This window comes from Pararge aegeria, chromosome 18 (genome assembly GCF_905163445.1).
Source record: "Pararge aegeria chromosome 18, ilParAegt1.1, whole genome shotgun sequence".
In the NCBI taxonomy this organism is placed as follows: Eukaryota; Metazoa; Arthropoda; class Insecta; order Lepidoptera; family Nymphalidae; genus Pararge; species Pararge aegeria.
In genome coordinates, this window is record NC_053197.1 from 8443380 (window position 1) to 8467599 (window position 24220).

A 24220-nucleotide genomic window follows, 5' to 3' on the forward strand; every position below is an offset into this window, starting at 1 on the left:
TTATATTAGATGAAAATGAAACAATTACATTCTTTAAAGTATTTATTCTTCATCATTTCCCTTGTTGATCTTCTTTCATCATTTCATCAATAATTCTTTGCCTTTCTGCTGCTTGGCGTATTCTGGTTAACACTAATGATTCATAATCTCTATCTGTTACTACTGAACTCATTGCTGGCTTGTCCTTCATTGTTGTTAATATTGGCCTGTTGTTGACCCACTTGAATTTTAATGGGTTTTCTGGGAGACCTGCAACAAATAGAAGTATTTTGTTATCCTAAATAGTGTGGATGCAGGGCAACTTGAATTCTATTATGAACACAACTTGTAAATTCTTTGGAATCGACCAATTCCATGCAATAAGCTGTCACATTGCAACAGTTGTTGCAATGTGACAGCTTATTGCATGGAATTTTATGTTGGATAGTAATCAGAATTCACTTAGCAATTAACAAACATGAACATTTCTACAACAAAGTTCTTAGTTCCTATTAGTTCTAGTTCTTAAGAATTTTAGTTATTATTTTTGTTTTTTAAATATATAGACAAGTGCTTTGCGGCAATCACACCTGATGGTAAGTGATGATGCAGCCTGAGATGAAGCACGCTTGCCTTGAAGATGCCTATTCACTCTTGATTACAAGGTACCCAGATTATAGGTATTGGGGAAGACGGAAGATAGAAATTTTACTTATTGCAATTTTGGAGACTATAATTCTAACAACACCAATGCCTTAAACAAATCATAAGTAGGTTTAGAAATCAGATTCTTGAAAATTGTTCTTTGGAAATTGAAATCATCAACTTTGCAAATGTTTAAATTCATCAAACATACCCTTTTCAAATTCCAACGCCATTTCTGAAGCCTCTTTTGATGCAAACTCCACTAATGCACTGCCTTTTTTCCTGGGTGACATAATTATTGCAACAATTTCACCATATTTCTTAAGAAACCTCTTTAAATTTGATTCATCATATCCACCATTACTTTCGTCATCTTTATCTACTTTCCAACTAATTTTTAACCTATTTAAACTGGAATCCCAAACTGGTTCATTGAGCCTGTTTATAGTTCTTTGAACTTCCTCCTTTACTCTCTGCTGTTCTTCTTGTAGAAGACGACTACCTTCTTTCTGTAATCTTGCAATTTCTGCTGCGAGCTTCTGTTCATCAGTTAGGTTTAGACCTGAACTAGCTTCATGTTCACGTCTCTCTAAATCTTCTTTCAGTTTCTGTCTCTTACTATCTAATTCTTTATGTCGCAATTTGGCAGCTGCTTTAGCTCTTATTACTTTATCATAAGCAGCTCTAGCTGCAGTGTCTGTTAATATTTCAAGAGCATTGGATAATTCATGAAAAGTCTCTGCAGCCTTTGGATCGTCTGGATTTTTATCTGGATGGCACAGAAGGGCTTTTTTCCTATATGCTTTTTTGATCTGTAAAAGATAAATATTCTATAGTATAAACAAACAAGAACATCCTATAGTGGTTGAATATTTTAATATGTTATTTATTTTGGGTTGTTAAAATTTAGCATGGATAGATAACAAACCCTGGGAATGTTACCTTCCACACAAAGTTACCATAAAAAGTATCCTTGGTAACTTCAGGGTGCAAACCTATTTGCCAAATATCATAAAGATTGACTGGACTGCATATAGGTAACAAATAAACAGTTATAATTTGGCATTATAATATAGGATGTAAACAAGTGGAATTATATACCGTCTGCTTACATTTAGGTTTCAAAATAATAGGCTTTATACGGCTGAGAATTATAAGTAGCAATGAACGGGATTGTGTACGCTTAATTTTTATACGATACTAAACTTACCTCTCCCTCGGTAGCTGTTATTTGGATATCAAGTAGTCCGTATAAATCTAAATCTTCAATCTTTTTCTTAGACATTTTAAAAACAGGAAGAACACTGGTCTGTTAAGAAAGTGTTAAAACCCAAAGGTTAAACTTAAAACTGAAATAATTGAATATTATGACTAAATTAAATCTAAACAATTCTTTTTCTTTATTCTTTCCCGAAGGGAAAAGGCAAAAGTATATCACCGTACAGCCATTAAAATCAAACAATGGGATGGTATGGTTTGTATTTTCAATTAATTCCTTCAAGAAGGGCAAACATCATTGTACATACAGCCTAATGAGTATTATAATATGTGCTCGAGTTTAAGCAATTTGATTCGGAAACCACAAATCAGTACATAAATATAACACAGGCAAAGCACTTTATGTCCATACCATAGATTTCAATACGCCTTCAGCCTCAGCAACTAATCCTCAATCTTTGAAGTATACTGGGAGCGGTAATTATCCTCGATTGGTATGCACTTATAATACATGGTTCCTAGGCATAAAACTCCTACAATACTTGCTGTATAGATAAGTAAATAAATATGGTCGGGCAGCTGATTCGAGACGATCAGAACGCGACGGAGCGCAGCAGGCATTATAATCCCTGCTCCATCGGGCTAAAACCCATAGGGATGCATAAAGGAAGAAGTATCGAATAATAACCGATATAAAATTCGGTAATATACTATTATAAAGCTTGATCAAGGAAATAAAAAACTTTTGCAAATGTCAGGCTTTATAAAATATATGAACGAACTAGCTGATGATTGAAATTTTGGTTTTTCGATTTTATAATGAGTAAAATTATAATAAATAAGCGGTGATAGCACAGTGGGTAGGAGCTTGACTTACCTTTCGGGGGCCAAATCAGTTGCCTGGGAGTTCTGCATAATGTTCTCAAAGTTGTGTGGAGCCCACCAATCTACACTATGCCAGCGTGTTGGACTACGGCCTTAATCCCTTCTTATTGTGGGAGGAGACGGGTCTCCAGGTAATGGGTTGATATGATGATGATGATGATTATGAACGAGTAAAACAGCTTCTGAAAAATTGTATGAGAAACTCACTGGAATTAATTCGAAGGCGAAACGAAGATATAAATTTAAGTTTACTCAAAGCAATTTTTACCGACGCTAAATTAAACATCGTTAACAACTTATAATATTACTCCATAAACTTATAGCATCATGCTTTTGGTTTAGATTTTCCCAGTTATTTCTTTTGAGCAAGCTAGTAGGCATTTAAAGCGAGAATAGTCTACTTTTTTTACAACTCTGGATTTCAGCAATTTAATTGGACACATTTAATTATATCAATTTTCGGAACTTAATCAATAAAAAACGATAGCTATACAGAAAAAATAAATCACCAAAAAATATCGATGTATCTGTGATGTACTTATCGATATTTTTTACAAACCTAAGAACAAGAAATATTTTTAGGTTAAAGTTTGTTTTGAGTTATCAAAAAGAGGAATTGAATTTTTTACATTTACTTTTGAAAACACAGTTTAGCTTCTATTTGATTTGCTGCAATAATAATAAAACAACAATGATTACGCGATGTATAGGTATGGTTTTATTTTTAATAATAAAAAGAAAATTGTTATATTTTGCTTAAATCAACATTATTTTAATGTTTCTTTAGCGCGACCTGCTAAACATGCGATGTTATTCTGCCGAAGTAATTCAACAGCTTCGCTGCCAGAGTTAGAGGCTATACAAGAAAGTAAGTTTATTAAAATTGCCAATAATGTATAGGTTATGTTCTTTGATGTTTATTATATTTCATGCAATGTAGACCAATCTTTGTGCATTACATTGAGGGGTGTGATAGCAAATCTGTTAATTAACAGATTTGCTATTAGGCTGGATAATATAAACCTGGACGTATTGTTTACCCAAATTGTTGTAGAGCTGCTAGACGCAAAATGTACAAGACGGACGAATTCGTAACTTTGGTTTTGAAAATTTGGTCTTACTCTGTAACTGCCTATTCAGCAGTGAACGTCCATTCGTTGACATGATGATCATATTGAGTATATTTTGTCTAATGGTTTTTTTTATTTTTTATTTACAGGTTCCAAAGCTCTTAGCACAAATCCATTGGATAATCCAGATTACTTCCAAGTGCACAATCTTTTCACTGTCAAAGATCTCTTTGAAGCCCGAGTGCATTTTGGACACAAGGAAGGTTCCCTTAATGAATACATGACACCTTACATATATGGCTCTAGGCAAGGTCATTTAATTTTCGATTTAGACATAACCGCTGAACATTTGAGAAAAGCCCTCAACATTACAGCTCATATTGCCTACCGTGGGGGAATTATTTGCTTTTTCAATAGAAATGCTCTAAATGCACATTTAGTGGAAAGAACAGCACAAGAATGCGGTGAATATGCTCATACTAGATTTTGGAGAGGAGGGATCTTCACAAATGCAAACTATCAGTTTGGAGCCATCACAAGGTTGCCTGATCTTAATATATTTTTAAACACTCAGAACAATATTCTAAGTCAACACACAGCTATAAGGGATAGTGCAAAAATGTTGATACCAACCATAGGTATTGTTGATTCTAATTGTATGCCAAATTTAATTACATATCCAGTACCCGGCAATGATGACACTCCAGTAGCAATAGAATTATATTGTAAGCTGTTTAAAGCGGCTATTACAAGGGGAAAAGAGGCAAGGATGAAGTTCCTGCAGGAGAATAATTAAAATAACCTTGTAAAAATTAAAACAATTTTGTTTAATAAAATATCTTCAACATTTGGATAGAATAGGATAATAATTTGTTTTATAAACAATAACAATTGATAAAATATATTTATCACATAATTCATACATCTTTAACTTTATTGGTCCCTGTTGTCACAAATTTTACAAAATAAATAATTATTATAGACTTGAATAAACCAAATATACAACTTTTTTCCAACTATGCTGAACAATCTTTGTATAAAAATAAATAAAATGTTTGTACCTATCTGTAACTTTGATGTTCAAACAGGTTTTTACTAAATGCATAAGAAAGTTGACACTGCACTGTTTAGTACAGTGCAGAGTCAACTTTTATATATTATTTATTTTAGTCTATAGGTTCCAGCTTATCTAGTAACCGGCTGGGTAAATTTTTCACAAGTAGGTACAGGATTTTATATCGGAATGTAGGCTACTTTTTATGTTGGATATCTATCCCTAAGTGGATTGTAGGAGAGTACACAGCTTTACAAGGTGGGTGACATTCAAATTCAGATTTAGATTCAGATTTCCTCTGGTTGTTTGTATCTGAACAAACAACAACAAAAGGATGAAAAAGTTTTAAGTTAGTTTTTACAGTAAGAGCATCCAAATCTGTATAGTTTTACACTGACAATAACTAGCGGGGTTAACTTAACTGCTAGCTTTTAATATATAAAATTATAAACAAAAAAAAATCATTGATAAAAACATTGTAAGCACAGACTAAATATATGTAGTAAATATAATATAACTTTTATGGTGCATGTTATGTCATTGTGTCTACCAAATTTAACACTATGTATTATGCTAGTTTAATTGTAGCGGTTGCGACTTCAGCCTCTTTTTCGGGAAGACCCTGAGCTTGATTTCCAGTACGGCTGATTTCACCTATATAGTGTCTAAACTTTTAGTAAGCGTCTACACGTATTTTTTAGTATAGCCCTATAACTAACAACCATATAGTAACCAAAAACAGCATTCTACTAATGTAGTTAACTAATCCACATAATACATATTATGGAAAGGCAGGATTTAGTCATAATATAATTTTATTATATGGTCACTACAAACATACATACTTGACGTTTCAAAAGTGCTTAAAGGCCTACTTGAAATAAATCAATTTCGAATTTTGAATTTAACTCTAAAGATTGACTTAACTACTAAATAGGTGTTAATAGTGCACAATGTGCTGGCCACGGGACATTCGCGCCTCAAGATAAATTGCCTGATGCGACAAGTGAAGTAAGGCAGTGGTAACCAGCTAAGGTGCATACGGGTCTGTCATCATCATCATCATCATATCAAACTAATGAGAAGGGTTTAAGCTGTAGTCCACCACGCTGGCCCACTGGTGGACTAAACAAACGGGTTGGTATCATGCCAAAATTTAATAAAAGAACTTCCCATTCCTAAAGGCCTATTACCTATTAATTTCGCAGACTTTAATAGTCTTTGGGGTAATTTTTTAGGACATCTTCATCAATGTTAAGCTATGTTCAGTGTTTCCAATCTAAAATTTTAATACGGAATTTTAATTGAAACTTTAAACACATGAAACGTAACTTTCAAATATAAAATTTATTTTTTCAAGCTTTATTATGTCCCTGAGTATAACAGAGACTTCTTACACGAGCCAGCACCAATTAATTTGCCTACAAAAATTTTGAATGCAAATAAATAAATATGTTGCTGTAACTAGCGCAGTTACATTTTTCGAAAAAATATATCGTGAGAAATATAGTGTAATGAACGTGGAATAGTTAATATCTGTTTTTCTAACAATTATGCTAAGGTTGCCTGGCAAAGATAGCTACATACTTATCATAAATTCCGGACTTGATCAAATTAGGATTTCTCTCTTTCAAGCATTGAGGTCGATTAGTTAGACGACGCAAGCAAACATCATAGAAAAATTGAGGTAGTTGGTATAAGAATGGAAGAATATAGTGTTAACATGGTAAGATTTTACAGTTTTTTACATTTATGATACTGCACACTCAAGAGCGAAGACGCAGATAAGTGTTGCAAAAAACTCCAACTTCTTACTTCCATTACTGCCATCGTACAGAAATATATTAGAAGCTCCAACAGTATGTCATACTGAAGGGATTACATTTTTCGATACAAGAGCAAGTGCTAGACTTCAGGATCTTCTTCACCACAAAGTAAAAATATTCCAAAAATAATGACTTAGTTGATGTTTAAACACCATAAAAATGTCTTGGTATGTGAAATTGTGTTGCGTTAGATTATTATAACTTACAAGAAAACTGTGTCTGTTTAAATTGCGCTTATTTTAGATGCTAATTTATTTATTGCCTCTTAAGTTCCTGTAAAATTTATTGAGTCCAATAAAAGTGTAGTGGGAAAATTTCACCACATCCAATAGGTTCTCTCGATCTATTGAATTTGACCTTTATTTGCACCTCAATTTTCTGGTTTAATTTCAAACTGCGCACATGCATAAGTTAAATCACTAAGTAATTAAATGGATTTACTATTTTAAAATTTGGTAGGCACAACAACAGTTTTCACCCCAAAAGAACCTTTCTCATCATGTGCGATGGCGCGTTGCTGTCTATTTCTCTGCTCTCCCATCTGCCGGTGATGCATTTAGAACTACACAAATATTGCAGCAGTGGTATCTGATATCTACCGCAGAAATCGACAAACTTTATGTGCTCCACGCGATTGTCGAAAAATACACCTGAAATTAGACAAACTTGTTATAGGCTGTGGCTGTATTGGCCGTTAAGGTTGCCTGTACCTATCCTGTACCATATCCAGCTGTCATCAATTTGCTGATTAATGATATCGACCGAGACCGGTGCCTTAACTTACCTTAAGGTACGGTTTACGGAGGAGGTAACGGTTAAATTTGAATCTAGTCTTTCACTCGTACATTTACCGAGTTTTGAGTTATTTAATAACTTTCTACAGCCATAAAGCTTTTATAGCCTAGTGGGTTAAGACAATTCTTCACGGGGGGGGACCCAATCATGTACGTTTGAAGCAATTTAATATCGTAGTGGTAAAAGAAAACTTCGAGCGAAAATGTGAATGAGGGTCGTCATAATGCTCTCAAAGGTTTGTGAAGTCTACCAATCCCAAAAATACTGTAATGGACCGCTAATAGGTTGGTTATTAGATAATCGAGAATAGATCTAGGCAGTTGTACTTACACGCATGGTTTTGGATCAAAATTCTACATACCTTTGCATTTCGGATTAACACAACATTGGGCAGTGGTTAAATACTTTATCAATGTAGCGGGCACTTCGCCATGGCGAATTGGTATCTCATGAAGCTTTATCGTTCTGCCGGCTAGCTCCAGCAACGAAGTGGGCTGCAGTGTCATGTCTCGTACGAATCTCACTACGAGCGGATTGTCGCGGAGACTCAACTGAAAATAAATTTTATGTTTAGTTATTTTAAGTAGGTATTATGGTAGCGGTGAAAGCTCAGTGGTTAGGATTTCGTTTTCATTTTCGGTTGGCCGAGTTTGAATCCCAGAACGCACCTCTTTTAGTTAGGTATGTGAGTTTTAAGCAATTAAAATATCACTTGCTTCAACGGTGAAGGAATACATCGCGAGGTAGCCTGTCTGCCAGAGAGTTCTCCATAATATTCTCGAAGACGTGTGGAGTCCACCAACCCGGACTGGGCCAGCGTGGTCGACTACGGCCTAAACCCGTAGGCCGTAGTCGACCACGTAGTCGTAGTCTGACTGGGCCAGCGTTGCCGGCCTAAACCCTTCTCATTGTGGGAGGATACCCGTGCCCTGTGCCGGTTATGGGCTGATATGATTAGTACTAGGTATTTATTTAAAAAAACGTTTCTTTCCAAGGTACGGTACCCCATCTGTTTTTTTTTTTTAATTTCTAAGTAGGTAGATTCTTAAACTAGGAGTTGATATCGATAATTTCCCGTCCAATGATAACTTCAGCCACTGCGATGTCCTTTTACAAAGCCGAGTTATAAATAGCGCTTTAGTAGGCCATACACGTATCGATCCGTGGAAATAAAACAAGTTTAGACAATATTGAATACGCTGGTAGGCATATATAGATGTTTCAGGCATTCCAAATAACACTGAGCTTTTAGGTTTCCAAGCGAAAACTTACATATAAATCATGAACATCATCTTCATCGAGCCTTCTGTTTAATTAGAGGGATAGTTTGAGAGCAACCACGCAGCTCCAATTTGGGTTCGTGGGCTATAAAGGTTGTTAGGAGCGTATTTAAATCTTATACCAATGGTACTGATCTTGCGAATATACCCGTTACACAATTTTTGCTTTTACACCGAAGCATAATGTAATAATTGGATTGAACTTACTTCTGTTAGGCATTTCAGCTTTATTATTTGTGTTGGTAAAGTCTTTAGTCTATTTTGGTGGATGAGAAGCGACCTGAGTTGCTTGAGGTTTGCGATGCTGGCGGGTAGTTGCTCTATTTGGTTATTGCTTAGAACTAAGGCCTGGAGAGATACAAGACCTCCCACAGAGTCAGGTACCTCAGTTATTTGGTTGCCTCCTAACGATAATATTTGTAAGCTGTAAAGAAAAATGATTATTAGCTCAATAGATTTTCAACTGAACTAGCCTAATTTATTACCCTTATGGTAATGAAGCTGGTTGCGTTGTACGATCAAAGACTGCTTTGGTTAAAGCAATTTGATAGGTTCGTGTATAACTGCATGAGTGCTCGGGGGAGCACGTTGCGTCTCAGTCCCGATCATGATCACTTATCCATAGTAATATTATTTATGCAAATATATGCCTGTTTGTTTGTTGCACACATTCAGCTCAAACTGCACTGATATTGATGAAATTTTGCTAATAAGATACTTTTGCTCTCCGAAAATGAATATAACGGAAACGGGCAGCAGCCTTCCAAATCCTCCGTTGGTGTTAGTAAGATGTAAAAAGTACTTATTATAAATTGGTGTGATTACGCTGTAAATCTTCAGTAATACTTGGCATGTTCCTACTTATCGCTGGATATTGTTTGTGCCGAAAGCGGTATGAGGTCATAAAGTTATCACAAATAAGTTCACTTTAACGAGTAGGTAAGTAAATGTACCTTTATGCATTCGTTACAATGACATAATGAATATAAATAAGTGTTTTCTAGTTTAATGGTTCACACAGACGTTATTTTTCTGCGTTTTCAAGTTAACGTTTACGCAAGTTTACTTTAAGGTTAGTACAGAACACGTTTCCATGCAGAACACGTTTTAGTAGTACTACTAATACTCTAAGATTGTGACAGAGTTCGTCCATGGAAGAACTACTGCGACGCTTATTTCTGCAGCATTGCCTTGTTCCAGTCTAAAGAGCGCTGTTGTCGTTGTTGCTGGCACATGTGGCTTATGGCCTATTCTTAAGGTTTATGGACATAGGGCGGCACTTGCCAGGACATGTTCCTTCCACGCCCTGCGCCCCCCAATTGCTTGGTCCATTATAATTATAAACTGAAAAAGATCCTTCGAAATAATTTAATAGCAACCACTATTCGACCACGGCTCCGACCTCCCTTTCTGGAGAAACGAGTTCGATTCACGGCACGGACCTCGTAACTTTTCCGAGTTATGTGCGTTCTAAATTTAAGCAAATAAAACGAGAAAACCTGCATGCCTGAGAGCTCTCCGTAACGTTCTCAAAGGTGTGCGAAGTCTCCCAATACTCACTTCGAATAAGTAAGTCTATGCCGAAAATATCGTTATCTATCTTGAGGTTAATGGTCGGTTTTAGTATTTTTGCAAAAAAAGGGGTTAGTTTTTTTTATATTCCGGAAAACAGACTTTTGACGAAGTTTCGCGCAAACGAAGACGTATATTACTTACTAGTTACTATATATATATACCTAATTAACAATTTATAATAATTTTGATAAGTATGTACTATGTAGGTATTATAGAATTAATGGATGATCGTTCAGGACAGAGGTTGTTGTACTTATATTATTATACTGTTTAAAAATATGTGCACTATGTGAACTATCAGAAAATGCATATTATGTCGCGATAAACATAGCAAAAGATAAGATATAACCTGCCTACAGTGTCAATGGGTATTGATTATCTAGGTTCCATAGATTATTTTTTTTAAGTTGAGATATTGAGTTTTATATACCTAGTATGTATTATCGTACAAGTTTACGGTATCAGCCTGCTTTTTGGATCGAAAACAACGGACATAATTAGTTAAGAGTCATCATCAAATTCAAAATTCAAATTCATTGATTTCAAGTAGGCCTACTTTATAAGCACTTTTGAAACGTCAAGTATGTATGTTTGTAGTGAGTCTACCACCCAGTGGCGTGCACTGGGTTTTTGACCAGGGTATGCACGAAGCAGGTGCTTGGCATAAAATGGTAAAACTCCCCTCCAATACGAGTTATATTAAAACAAAAATATGGGTATGCAGTGCTTTTGCGCATGTATGAAGTGCACGCCACTGCTACCAACTTATTATCAACATCAACCGATTACCGGCCTACTACAGGGTACGAGTGGGAATGTGAAGGTTTAGGGCCATTTTAGTCCAGCACGCAGGCTAAGTGCGTATTTGTAGAATTCACACGTCTTTGAGAACATTATAGACACTTCTTGTGCTTAGGTTTCCTCATGAGGTATTCCTTCACCGTTAAAGCAAGTGGCATTTAATTGCATAAAACGCGTATAACTTCGAACGCAGAGGTAGGGTAATAACATAAAACCTTTTTCTACCCTTAATCTTTTTTTACTCGGTATCGCGTCGTACCGAAACTCTTAATAGTTCGGCGGTACGACTTAGTCGACAGGCTTTCCACGGCCTAAGCCTTCTTACAAAATAGGAAAGTTGCTGCGTGAAAGAAGGGTAAACAAATCAACATACTTTCTCATTTATTGTAGGTATCGTAGGTTTTTCGATACAATACAAGCACCTATATGAAGATGGTGGTGGCACATAGAGGGTATGCAGTTGATATAAAATTAAGAAAATCTCCAGTAAAAGTTATAAAATCTAAAGGTTTTTTATGACTCGTACTGGAGATTTTTTTCATTTTACATTATCAGCCCGCTTTATGCATACCCTGTGCATACCTTCAATGCACGCCACTGATGATAGCTTAGAGGACCAATGCACGTACCTAATATGAGCTCCTAAAGTCTTAGATGGCGTACCAACCAACCACGTAGCGTTGGTAGATCCCTACCAGGTGGATAGACCCTTCATCAAAAGAGTCGCAGAGTTCCTGGTTACAATCTTCACAAGACAGTGGAATTTGGAATCCCTAAAAAATACCTCAGTCTAGGTCTAGCAGTGGACGTCAATCGTTATGATCATGTCTGATGATGACTATAGTAAATAAAAAGTACATCTTACTATTATTTATTGAAAGAACAAAAAGTCATACAAAATTTTGTCCCAATAAAAATTATTCTTTTTAAATCGCGTCAACGGTATACATTATTATCACCAATGGATGTTTACATTGTGCGATAGTATAATTATCATTTTATCCATATTATAAAATAAACACATTTTGTGACCTGTCGTATGACTAGCGAATTTAAAATCACAGCTGGTTATTTACATGATTCAGCTAATAATGAAAAGGTTTGCAGTATCAATTACGTAGATTTATCTCCTTATGTGGAGTACTCGGTTACGTTCGAACTTTAAAACGTCTTTGAAGGTAATTTTGTCGTATTTACAATTAGGTAAATACAATTACAATACGATCGCCTAAAATCACAAACAATTTATATCTTTCGAGCGGCTATTGAATGTAGTAAGTATATTAGAAAATTAAAATATCTAATATAGCTTAGTAGTAGTACCTACCTATAAAGCAATATATACTTATTTCAAAATTAATATACTTAATATAGGTTAGTACCTATACAAAATATTATTATAAATATTTAAATTTTCTTCAAGGTAGTCCTTGCCCACCCACTAACCAAACACCATTGGAACAATGTGGAGGCCATTAGCATAAAAGTACTTTCTCATATGAAAGTCCACCTGTGGGACTGGGAAGGCTGAGAACAATAATAAGAGCTAGCTAACATGAGAATGCAATCTAACTATTTAGGTCGGCTCTCTTATGCTTTATAAAAATAAGTTAAGCCATCATTGTTTGGACGCCGGAATTACAACATAGAAACTAGTTTATATATGTTCTAGCGGACCCTCGCGATTTCGTCGGCGTATGAGTCAATCGAGAAGCTAGAATAGATCCTATGCTAACATCATAATCATCGTGGCTAGCTATGCACCTACTATTATTTTATGTGGCATGCTGAGTTAGTAAGTTGTCATTATTGTATTTAATATATATATATACATACACATCAATCCTTTCATTATTTTTTGGAGTCAAAGACGCAATTAGGTTATTGACTATGATCTTGTTTGACTATGAGTTTGTGTGCTAAAGTGTGTAAAGTAAAGTTAGGATAAACTGAGCATAATACTATGACGTGAAATGCAGTCTTAGTTACAGCAAATAATAAAAGCAGCTACTAAACTAACTACCGATTATAAAAATAATTCCAAGAAATATAAAAGATGTTTACAAAAAGATCTTTGCGACGTAATAATATTATTATCTGTTGAGTACGGTCTACTTGCTGAACAATAACTCCGGTTACTAAATTGGAGTTTCAGTTTTTCAACATTCAATTCAGAGGGACCGATGCCTACCTAGTGCGTTTTTCCATTAATTGCAATAAGACAAATTATTGTCGTAGGGTAAAAAAGAGAACGCGCTACTTTATTAAATAAATGCGAATAAAATAAATGTTTGGTATTGGTTTGTTTATTTTCCTAACTTATATACTAAGTGCATATCTATATACGTACTACTGTTGATAAAGAGGCGTCCGCTTTTCTAGACATTTGTGTGAACCCTAATCTACGGTCAAAGTAATATTCAAGTATCACATTGTTAGACTCGTTTTAAAATGGAAGTGATTTTGGGGCTCGGCTATCACAGGCAGTAGACAAAAATTACATCCCCTGATAATATTATTATAGAATGGGGATGAAACTAATACGATCACCAGCTGTCAAAGCACGGCAACAGGGTACCTATAGGAGAAGTTTATCTCCGCTACATTTGGGCGCTAATGCTAAGAGAGTTGATAAAGCTGTGGGAGAAGATAACATTTTATCTGGGGAGAAAAATAATTCCTAAGCCTGCCGTGCTGGTTTTATGGCATATCAGTTATATCGTTAGTAACGGACACGGAAAATTTCTTGCTTTTGGGTTTTGTAAACTAACAGTAAAATGCGAACTCCTTCTTCAAAAATTTAATCCAGATTTCGCATGACTTTTTACGGGGAAAAATACATGAAGTCCATATTAAACTGTAAAATAATTAAAAAAGCGCACGATATTTTGCAGCAAACATTGCTAATCCTTCGGACTATGGGGAGTTGCTTATGTTCTATATTTCCTCATTGCAGATTTTGACCCTACACCTAACACAGCCCGCTTCATAGGCCATAGCACGCTGAGCGAATGAGAAAAACGTGTTCACGTTTCTATTCAGTCCAACGTCATCATACGTAGGACTTACCCCTTGAATACCATAGTTTTTAGGCTTTGCTGAGCCTTAGCTGGTAAGAAATACTACTATCGAACCGAAACCAAATAAAAAAACATTGAAATCTTCCAACAGTACAGATCCTTGACTATTCCTTATATCAGCATGTGTAATGCCAGTAAAATTAAGTTAAGCCAATTCGAAGATTAGTCCGGATCAACAGGCACACTTTAAAACTTTTAAACCTTTGTTTTGATTATGCAGTAAGGATGATATCGATATAATATGAAATGATAATATGGCTTAATGTGTGGGAGTTCTTACGAAATCACAAACACATATTTTGATATTTACTTGCAGGTAAGTATACGGTGTATATTGACTGAATGTATAAAATAAAAGCGATTGCTATTGAGAGTGGGTTTGATAAAGAGTCATAAGGGAGAAACCAAGAACGGTTTCACCCAAATGGGTTTTATGAATACCTCGGTCTATTATGATTCGGAACGCTTTTTTCCCCTTTCTTCTCGCTTTATATAGGTGAGCCAACGACAGGTGTACGCCTTATTTATTTAATGGTTATAGGGTAAGGCGTCCTTAGCCGTCCAATCGAAAGAAGCGGGCGTTTGAGCAGTAGTAGTCTTGTAATTGGTCGCCCACAGGACGCAAGTGTGGCCCTTGCTTTACTGTCACTTTTTTTACGTCACACTATATTATGTTGTAACGTTAAATGCTCTTAACTCAACCTTTGATAGAGAAGATCATTTACTTAGCGGGATTTGAACCCACATCACTCTAGCTATTACAGATTTACCAAAGCAAACAGCTCGTGCCTTCGGCGTCGATTCTTACTTAATTACTAAGACTATGTATGCAACATAATGTCGGTATGTTGGTGCGTTACGTATGTTCAAATTTGGCGAAGAATAGCTTCAATCCTGGATTAATTGACATTGAAAAATTTTTCTCGTCGCTTAGATTAAATTCGGGTGACCAGCATTGGATAAGAGCTTAGCTAGGGTTTAATTTTACTCATGTCTTAGGCAGAAGCCTAGTAGTAGAATAATAAATAGATTATAGATTATATATTGTTATTGATACTTAAAATACCGCTGTTTGTGAAATATTGATTTGTATTTTAAGAATAACTATTTGATGCCTACTATGCAGGTTTTTAGTAAATTGTTATTTTACTTTACAGGGGGTATACATTACCTATTCAACTTCCAAATATCGTTTGGTATAGTGACTATATTGTTACCACCCAAGTAGAGGTATTTCAGCGACGTTAATTGTAATACTTGTTCTGGGAATAAGTTCAATTTATTGCCACTTAAGTTCAGTTCTCGTAGGGTGTTCTTTGATGTATGGAAGCACTTTGGTAACGACTCATTCGTAAGATAATTGTGTTTGGCTATCAATGATGTAAGTGGACAATTTTTGAGCACATCGGGCAGCGAGGTCAGCCTGTTGTTGCTTATATCTAATATCTTCAGGTTGATAAACCTATTCATGGAGTTGGGCAAGGCCTCTATTTGATTGCTGTAGAGCAAAATGATCTCGTACTTCGCCGCGCAACCCTTTTCTTCGATAATGCTCTCCATTTCAGACGATATTGTCTCGAAATCCAAAGCACGATTTGATAGATCGAGTGTTTTCTGCTCCCTGCTGTCACTATCGCAACTATCCGATGTGTAGCACTCCATTATGATCTAGTTCACGAGCACGCCAACCAGATTCTATTTTTTTTTGTGGATTTTATTATAAAATTACATTATCGGATACTGTTTTCGGATACTAACAAACAACTCGCCTCTACAGCGGCGCACGCGCAACTAATGTGAGTTAAGAGTAACACTGTTACCGACTACTACTAGATGGCTTGCTCAGGCCGTATACCTACCTACATACAAGCACTATATATATATATGCATTAAAACCGATAACAAGTAGCTGATAATACAGGGTCTATAAGTATTAAGTACCTACTGCGTAGTATTGTCAATCAAACATGTTCTTTCGGGGCCTTTTAAAGGTTATGAATGGCATGGTAAAGGGTGTGCTTAAGTTTTCTTTAGATTTTCAGCCATTCTAGAATCACGAAACTTTTAACGAAAACACGAAAATTACCTATAAATAAATACCTAGGTTGTTAATTATTGTGTGTGAATTTTATGTGAACTATCATGATACATCAATAAATATTATGAAATAATGCCCGTTAATGTTCTGAAATTCGTAATTCTAGTAGGTCCAGTGCAAGGAACCTACAGGAATTTGAAGCCCGAGCCCGATACTCCCAAGTCCCAACCCAAAGTACCTCAAATATTATTTTTTGGCTTGATGGTAGGACGGTCCTACTTACGAAAGGGAATAGTACTTCGGAAACGTCAAGTGTTCTAAAGAAGGTTCGGAAAATTTAGAAACTACTTTACAATATATTTATATTTTTTGATTTCACGGTTTATATAATATTTGTCTTGCCTTGTGATGACGGCATATCGAAATACAGAAGTCACCACCCCTCCTTATCGGCGGATGTCGGGAGGCGACTAAGGGATTATAATTATAACTGAGAACGGGATGCCACAGTCCAAGAGGATACAAAAGTCAAAAACATACGTTGTATTGAGATCTGTAAACTAAAATAAAATGATAAATCTAAGTAGTGCCATCCTTTTCAATCATTTTTTATTATTCTTTAGAGAAAAGGACAGCACTGAATTTCAATGAATTTAGTTTAGTTTAGCGAGTGACAACAGAATAATTGGCAATGTTGTGTCTTATAAGACATTGGATTAAAGAAGATACAAACACTAGTGGTAGTTGTATTTCCGCCTAAGCAGCTGAACTGGGTTAGGGGCCAACAAAAAGTAAACAATGTTGGCATCATTGAAACTCATTGATAATCATGCTTGGAAATGCTGGCCAAAACTAAAGAACGATCGTCGGATATTACTAAATAGCGCTAAACTATGAGCACAAGGCAGGTAGAAGGATAGTAAAACCATGGAATTAGGATTTTAGCACAAGGATTTTAGGTCCTAATTTTTCGGTTAAATCTTGTTATTAATATTCTTTAGTCATGTGTACGCACCTTAAGCTTTTATTATACTCTGTGTTTATACTTTCGTACATTATGTTTCTCTGTAGAAATATACTGCTTTACCAGCGCTTTCAATGTCTATTGATCACGAGAGATGGCGTTGATTTGGGAGATGTTAGTGAAAACTTGACGTTGAGAAAATTACGTTCCTTTAGTGCAAAAAAAAGTTTTATTTTTAAGTAGGAACGTTTTCTTAACATGGAAACACATTATTATTTATAAAATTAAAAACATTGGACCGAAATTTTAAACATGTTCATGTAACTGCCAAATATTAAGTATACCCACCACCCAGGACTACTTACTTATTTTGTTCGTGTAACCTATACATTACAGAATTATTTTTACTATTATAATTGCACTATGCTACATGCAAACACTTTAATGGACAGTAAATTTAAAATATTTTTCAAGAATATTATAGTATTGTAAACGAATCTGTGTACAAAGGAACGGGTGTCACTATTCACTACGTCACTGATCGAAGGTCCGAGCACGATCCGAGCGTAAGCCGAAATTAGCCGAACGAACGAGCCAGCATAAAGTCTGTGAAGTCCAAAGAAACTAAAAATTCGTCGTTCACTTTATTGATGTAAATTTTAAAAATCTAACAAAATGATCTTCTAAAACCTTACTAGTACAATAGTATTATCAACGTATAACCGTAGTAGTGATACTAATCAGACTATTGAATCCCTAACTTTGTATTCCGTCGGCAAAGTGAGAGAGTTCAGTGCGAGTGCAAGCAAGGGTGGTAACGAGAAATGTGAAGTAGTATCTATGAAGTTCAGGATTCGGCCGTTTATTTTATACCTATAATAATGAGCGGACGCCCTAGGACCACGTCATTCGCCGAGGGCAGCAAATCCGTTCGAAAGACATTCGATAATCAACCACCGAAACCCACTCTAGGAGGCGTAAAAATTAGCAGTGAGTACCACCTAACCATTCTTTGTCGGCCATCGTGATTTCTTAGACTGTGACGTTTCCCTGCTCTGACATTTGGTGGACCTGTGATGTCTCAAATCTACGAAGAATTCATGTAACCTAGACATTATAAATGAATTCGATATCAAGGTGGAAAGGTCCAGATCATTTATCTATAAAAATGGTTATAACTTTTGGTATTGGCTTGCCACATAAGCCTTGGTTAAAATATGACAGGTATCACGTAAAACTTTAATTCCTGGCCATACAATAATTGGATTATCATAAAAGTACGTCGCAGTTTAAAAACCACGATCTATATCTTCAGATTTTATTAACCCTCCATCAGGAAAAACTTTCGAATAATCGAAAATTTATAAAATTTTGAGGTTACCTTTTAATGACGTAATTAATAATAGCACCAGTAATTAACTACATTTTTAAACAAAACTTTTTTGCTATCTATACTAGGAAACTGCTAATATTAGTAACTTTATTTTCACTCAATATTTTTTTTACAATTTATTTCAACAAAACATTTAATAAATTATGCTTATTTAACTATAGTAAGTCCATTATTATCTTTATAATTTATAAGTATTTCTATTTTCATGTATAAATGTAAAGGGAACAATTAGATACCACATAAATACATATTACTAATTAAAATGTTGAACACAGCAGAGCCCTGACATTGAACTTAAATAGAATTAGGTTTTATGTGTAACTAACTGCATAAAATATTTTATGACTTATCAAGTCCAAATATTACAAATTAATACAATTTCTATAAGACAAGTAGCCAAAGAATTAATATGTTGCTATACTAGCTAACTACATAGCGTAAGGCACTTTAGGAGGCATAAAAAAAAACAATAGATTAAAACAAAAGGATTTTCTTAACAATGTAGGTATCTTAATTGCTTTATTATTGTATAAATTAAATTCTATTCTATTGATTAAGAATAACTTATAATATTAGTTGTTATAATCAAAAATGTAGATTATAAATCTAAATTTTTGGATCTAGTCAATGGTTCTCATATAAAATATTTTGTACCTACTAAACTGTATTGTTTTGTTGATTAAACAGGAAATTACATTACTTATATCTGTTCAATAAATGTAAGATAATATTTAATAACTATTCTGTCTTAAAATTAGTATATCTATTTAATCATAAAAAATTATAACTCAAATAATATATAAACTATATTTTATTGATAGCATAATACAGACCCTTATCATGTAACTGATTGATGAGTTTGAAATGGAAATTGAATATATAAAAAGGTTTTATAGATGGAAGGTGTTGGAATAGAATAGTAATAATCCTAATAATGAGCTGAATCTAAACTTTTGCAGTTATAAAGTGCATTGAAGGAATCAAATCAATGACACTACATCACTGCTCCCATGGTTACAACATTTCATGTCAGTATACTCATTTCATCAATGTTCTGCTGGTTACAGATGTAATGGTGAAAATTTTTGATGTACATGCCTTACAGAGTATATTAAACCACCAGCCAGACTTAATAGGGGCTCAAACAATGCTAATTTAATAACTTCTAAGTTAATACTGAGAATCCTGTAAGTGGCAAAACCTGGCCATCAAATCTGTGGTTGTAGTTATTTTTATATGAACTAAGGTTTTATTCCTCATATCTTTAATTTTACTAGTAATTAGTTATATATAGCGTTAGTTTTAAAAGTAAAATGCAATTTGCATAGTTTATCATTATAAAAGTAACAAATGATTATAATATATTGTCACTCATTCAAGAAGTGAAAAAATGATTTCGTAACTTATTTTCTGCTAATCAATATAAAAATAACAATGTTAAAGGAGTCTCTGCTTTGCATATATAAATGTATCATTTCTTTTTAGTTTATTGCATAGTGCCTATAAATATATATATTTTTAATTCATGGTTTGTATTTATGCTGTATATGTTGTTGTAATAAACTTCACCTTCACCAAATTTAAAATTATAAAAATATTATATTGAGAACTAAATAGCATTAATAGTTTTACTATATAAAAAAGAAATGATCTATTGCCAGGGTAATAGATGGACAAGACTGGCCTATTTTTCTCCTGCTATGGGTTCAAGTAGGTTTAAGTCTGACAGGAACATTTAAATGCATGCCACTTGGAATGGTTTCAATAAAATTCATATATGCAACAATCTCAAGAGATATATTTAAGTTTTACCACTATGTTATTATAAACAACAAAAGTCCTGCCTGTGATACTGGATCATTTAAAAGTATGTTAGTGGAACCTTTATTAATAGAGGTTACATGCGTGTATGCATATTAAAATATGAAATTTCCATATAACAATGCATTTTAACATCTACAAATTAAGTGGCAGTTTTTAGTTAAACACAACATATTTTTTTAATATTGTGTATCTTAAATCATTTAATATAAATTACTATATACTTTTTACCTTCAAATATTTTGTAAATGAACATATATTGTACTAGCTGTTGTCATTGGAGCAGTTCTTTTAAATCCTGTGAAAGGTGTATTCCAGGGCAAAAAGTATTCTATGTCAGTACCCAGAATATATGCTTTCTATATGCTAAATGTTCTCTAGATTACTTAAGCCATTAGACATCCATTTAAGTAAAAAAAGCTAGGCTTTTGATTTCCACAACAACAGATTATTACCTGGATATATACCTATATCTTTGCCAAGCTTTGTGATGAATGGAGCAGCCATGACAACATAGGTAACAAACATACTCACACAATAAAATGTATGATAATTTTTGTAGATTCATAATCAAAAACAATATATATATAATAAAGTATATTTTAAGGAAATCTAGTCCCTATAGTTTGATTCATTAATTATGTAGCATATAGTAATAATAGATAAAAAATGTAGTCTAGTCACCATTTTATTATTTATTATCATACACATCACATGCATGTACAGCAAATCATTCTAAACTAGCAAACAACAAAATTTCAATTTAGTTTTGAATGCAAAGAAAATAGGAATGTGGGTGATGACTTGTTCTGTTAACCCAAGGTCATAAAAAATTTGCATCCTATTAAATATAATGAGTTATCGTATAAGTTATGAAAATATAACAGTATATGAGATTTTGTAAATTTGAAGCTTAACAGATTATAATCTTCACAAAAATAACCATTTAGTCTGGCATATCTGCTACTCCTAGTTTAGTAGGTTAGTTTGTTTGAATTTTTTTATTGCACACACAAAAACAAAAAGAAAATTTAAAACATTTAGTTTACAACACACACCCAAGGTTGGTTAGATAACAGGAAGTCCTATGGCTAGGCAGGTCTACTGGCAGTCCCTGTATAACTTTGGACTGTTCAAAGCCAAAGCTAAAACTTTATTCGTTATAATATGCCAACAGATGATATCTATTATAATTTGGTGCTGATGATATATTCTCTATCTCTATTGCTACAAGGATTACAAACGCGACTTACGAAGCCCACACAAAATATCTAAGGTTGCTGTGAGGTACACATAAGAGTCTTGCAGCATCTTAGCTAAGACAAGTTGACCCCTTCAGCACAGCTAGCATTGGCAGGAGATAAAAATTATATCCCCCGATTTTATCCCCAGACAAGGGATATAATTAAGGTGTCCAACTGCCAAAAATATAGGAGGAGTTTACCCTCAGTTATTATTACAACCGTATATTACAAAGTTGACAAAGCTGTGGAAGAAGATACTTTTTATCCTTTCCCTTGGGGAGAAAATTGTCTCCTGCACATGAGATGCTTATACAAAAAGCCTATCATAATTTTAACTGAGTATCAACGGGATGCGTGGCCCAGGTACAGACAGACAGACTTATAAAAAAGAAAAAAAATACAGTTTTGCATTCGGTATCGTTTATAGAGTGCCCGCCAAATAATCTGCCCGCCTAAATTAACTGTTTACGAATAACAACAGGATACAGGAACCTAAAGGCCTGCATAAAATTAGCAAGCAGATGAAGAAGAACGGCGTATAATTTATCTATGTGGTAAACTTATGTAACGATTTCATGTTATCTTAAAACTCAATCCCCTTTTCCTTTTAGTCAGGACTGAGTGTCCACCAATCCGCGCTGGGCCAGCGTGGTGGACGTTTTGTCGTAACAACAGATCAACCAATTTTGGCCACACCTGCTTTGCAACAACGCAACGCTTTTATGTGGAATTTCATTTAAAATAATTATTCCTGCTCTGTCCTCTCAGGGGGACAAATAGGAATAAAAAGTGAAGTCTGTCCACCCTGCTCCCGACAGATAAAACTAAAAACGACGCAGCGGCGATGCAACTCAACCTGAGCTCAGCTCTAACTGGTACTAGTTTAGCAGAGACTGAACCCACTCTAAGTTGCTTTTGAGTTATGAAACTGGATAATTTAATGTAACAAAAAAAATACCTGCCAGTGGTAAGATAAAGGTGAACCGCCGAATACAACTCCGATGGGCGGCATTCGGGAAACTACGTGACATCTTTCAATTGAGCTACTGGCATAGCTTAACGAGTCGCGAAGCTGTAGTGGCCATGGACGGGGCACATATCTCGGCAAAACGATGGACTATGTGGTCCCAAAAAGCTGGAATGGCGACCCCGCATCAATAAATGTAGCGCTATTCGGTGGCCAACGAGGTGGACAGATGACATCAGACGACGCTGGAAAAAAAGTGTTCCATGATCGTGGAACTCCCTTCCCAGACCTATACTCAACAGTGGACGTCAATCGGTTGAAGTGATGATGATGACCAGAACCACGTCGGTTTGGGTAACCAGTCAAAAAAAAGTATTTATAAGCCCTTAGATTATTCTTGGACCTTGTTACCTGTATAAAATACTTTGCTACCATTTTGGTACCCATAACTCATTCTTGTAAATTTGTTGGGTTATAAGAACTATTTTTTTCTTCCTGTTCCAATTTATCAATGGGATTTTTTTAAAGAACCATTTCTTTCTCGATTTAAATCACTTACACGATATTCGAAACTGTTTAGTTAACACTGATATCGCCTATACGGGTATTTTCCCGCTCACCGGTCGATTGGTTTGAGAGCTACAATGACATAGATATACTAACACACTGAATGGTCAAATGATAAAACGGTCAAAACGATGGCGTAATTTTGTAACGGAGTACTTACCTAATATACCAAAAAAAAAAACGTTACCAAATACCGCTGCGTAATACTTTCTTATTTTAAAAACCCCATATTAATTCCATTTTTACTATTTATGAGGCATTTAGAAGGGATAATGAAAATAAACTTACGAAAGAGGCTTTTTTTTAACTTTACTTACTTAAAAAACTTACTTTACGTACACCCTAAAAACATTACACTGGTATTTTGGGCAGTCTTCTAAAAAGGGTTCTACCTTGATTTGAAATTAAAAATTTACTGGGGGTTTGAACCATACACGACAATGCCTATGCCTTCCACAGGCCATTACATATTTATACGCATTTTACTGTGAGGGGATGGATATAGTTATAGTTAACCAAGTATCAAATTACCGAATTTGATTTCAGTAGCACAAGTCGAGTTAAATTAAATTTTATGTTTATATTAAAGTGTTTTTACCTACACTTGGAGGAAGTATTAGTAAAAGTTAGGATAAAACGATCTATTATTTAAGTTGATTGTAATGAGTATTTTTCTACACGATAAAGTTTATTTAAGCGACACGTTCTTAACATTTAAACATACCCATGTTTAAACTCTTTATGTTTCTCTTATAATTTATGATGCATTTTAATATAAACTAATTAGCATGACCAATATATTATGTAGGTTATTTAATATGTATCTGTGTATTTATTTCTCTAGACTATTTATACTGCTGGTGCACTGAATTTACATATTTGTATTCCAATGTAGAACTTATTAAGTAACTTATTCCGGAATAGTAAAAGCATCCTAAAGGTTAAGGAGACACCTTAATGTTATTGGTTTTTTTTCGCATATCGTTCATCCCATAAACGTTTAGTCAACACAAGTTTA

At 34.6% G+C, this 24220-nt stretch overlaps 4 protein-coding genes across 7 annotated transcripts in view; 2 read left to right on the plus strand and 2 right to left on the minus strand.

Moving 5' to 3' along the window:
- Window positions 1-24: 24 nt before the first annotated feature.
- Window positions 25-2007, minus strand: LOC120631507 (dnaJ homolog subfamily C member 17). The gene is made up of 3 exons (XM_039901125.1): window positions 1835-2007; window positions 836-1436; window positions 25-249 (listed from the first exon to the last, which is right to left on the minus strand). Exons 1-3 carry the CDS (start codon window positions 1907-1909, stop codon window positions 53-55), a joined length of 873 nt encoding a protein of 290 aa, XP_039757059.1. The 5' UTR covers window positions 1910-2007; the 3' UTR covers window positions 25-52.
- A 1271-nt stretch (window positions 2008-3278) lies between these two features.
- On the plus strand, window positions 3279-4598 carry LOC120631405 (28S ribosomal protein S2, mitochondrial). Its single transcript, XM_039900975.1, has 3 exons — window positions 3279-3437; window positions 3515-3595; window positions 3947-4598. The coding sequence occupies exons 1-3, from the start codon at window positions 3419-3421 to the stop codon at window positions 4591-4593; spliced, it is 747 nt and encodes a 248-aa protein (XP_039756909.1). The 5' UTR covers window positions 3279-3418; the 3' UTR covers window positions 4594-4598.
- A 16-nt stretch (window positions 4599-4614) lies between these two features.
- On the minus strand, window positions 4615-16014 carry LOC120631406 (leucine-rich repeat-containing protein 58). The gene is made up of 4 exons (XM_039900976.1): window positions 15380-16014; window positions 8960-9176; window positions 7834-8023; window positions 4615-7327 (listed from the first exon to the last, which is right to left on the minus strand). The coding sequence occupies exons 1-4, from the start codon at window positions 15868-15870 to the stop codon at window positions 7152-7154; spliced, it is 1074 nt and encodes a 357-aa protein (XP_039756910.1). The 5' UTR covers window positions 15871-16014; the 3' UTR covers window positions 4615-7151.
- A 1765-nt stretch (window positions 16015-17779) lies between these two features.
- The window catches only part of LOC120631345 (glycogen synthase kinase-3 beta), a 51595-nt gene continuing 45154 nt past the window's right edge, over window positions 17780-24220 (plus strand). For all 4 annotated transcript variants that reach the window (XM_039900847.1, XM_039900851.1, XM_039900852.1 and 1 more), the window contains exon 1: window positions 17780-18200. In XM_039900847.1, the coding sequence (XP_039756781.1) occupies window positions 18092-18200 (109 nt within the window). In that variant the 5' untranslated portion in view covers window positions 17780-18091. The remainder of the gene's footprint in view (window positions 18201-24220) is intronic.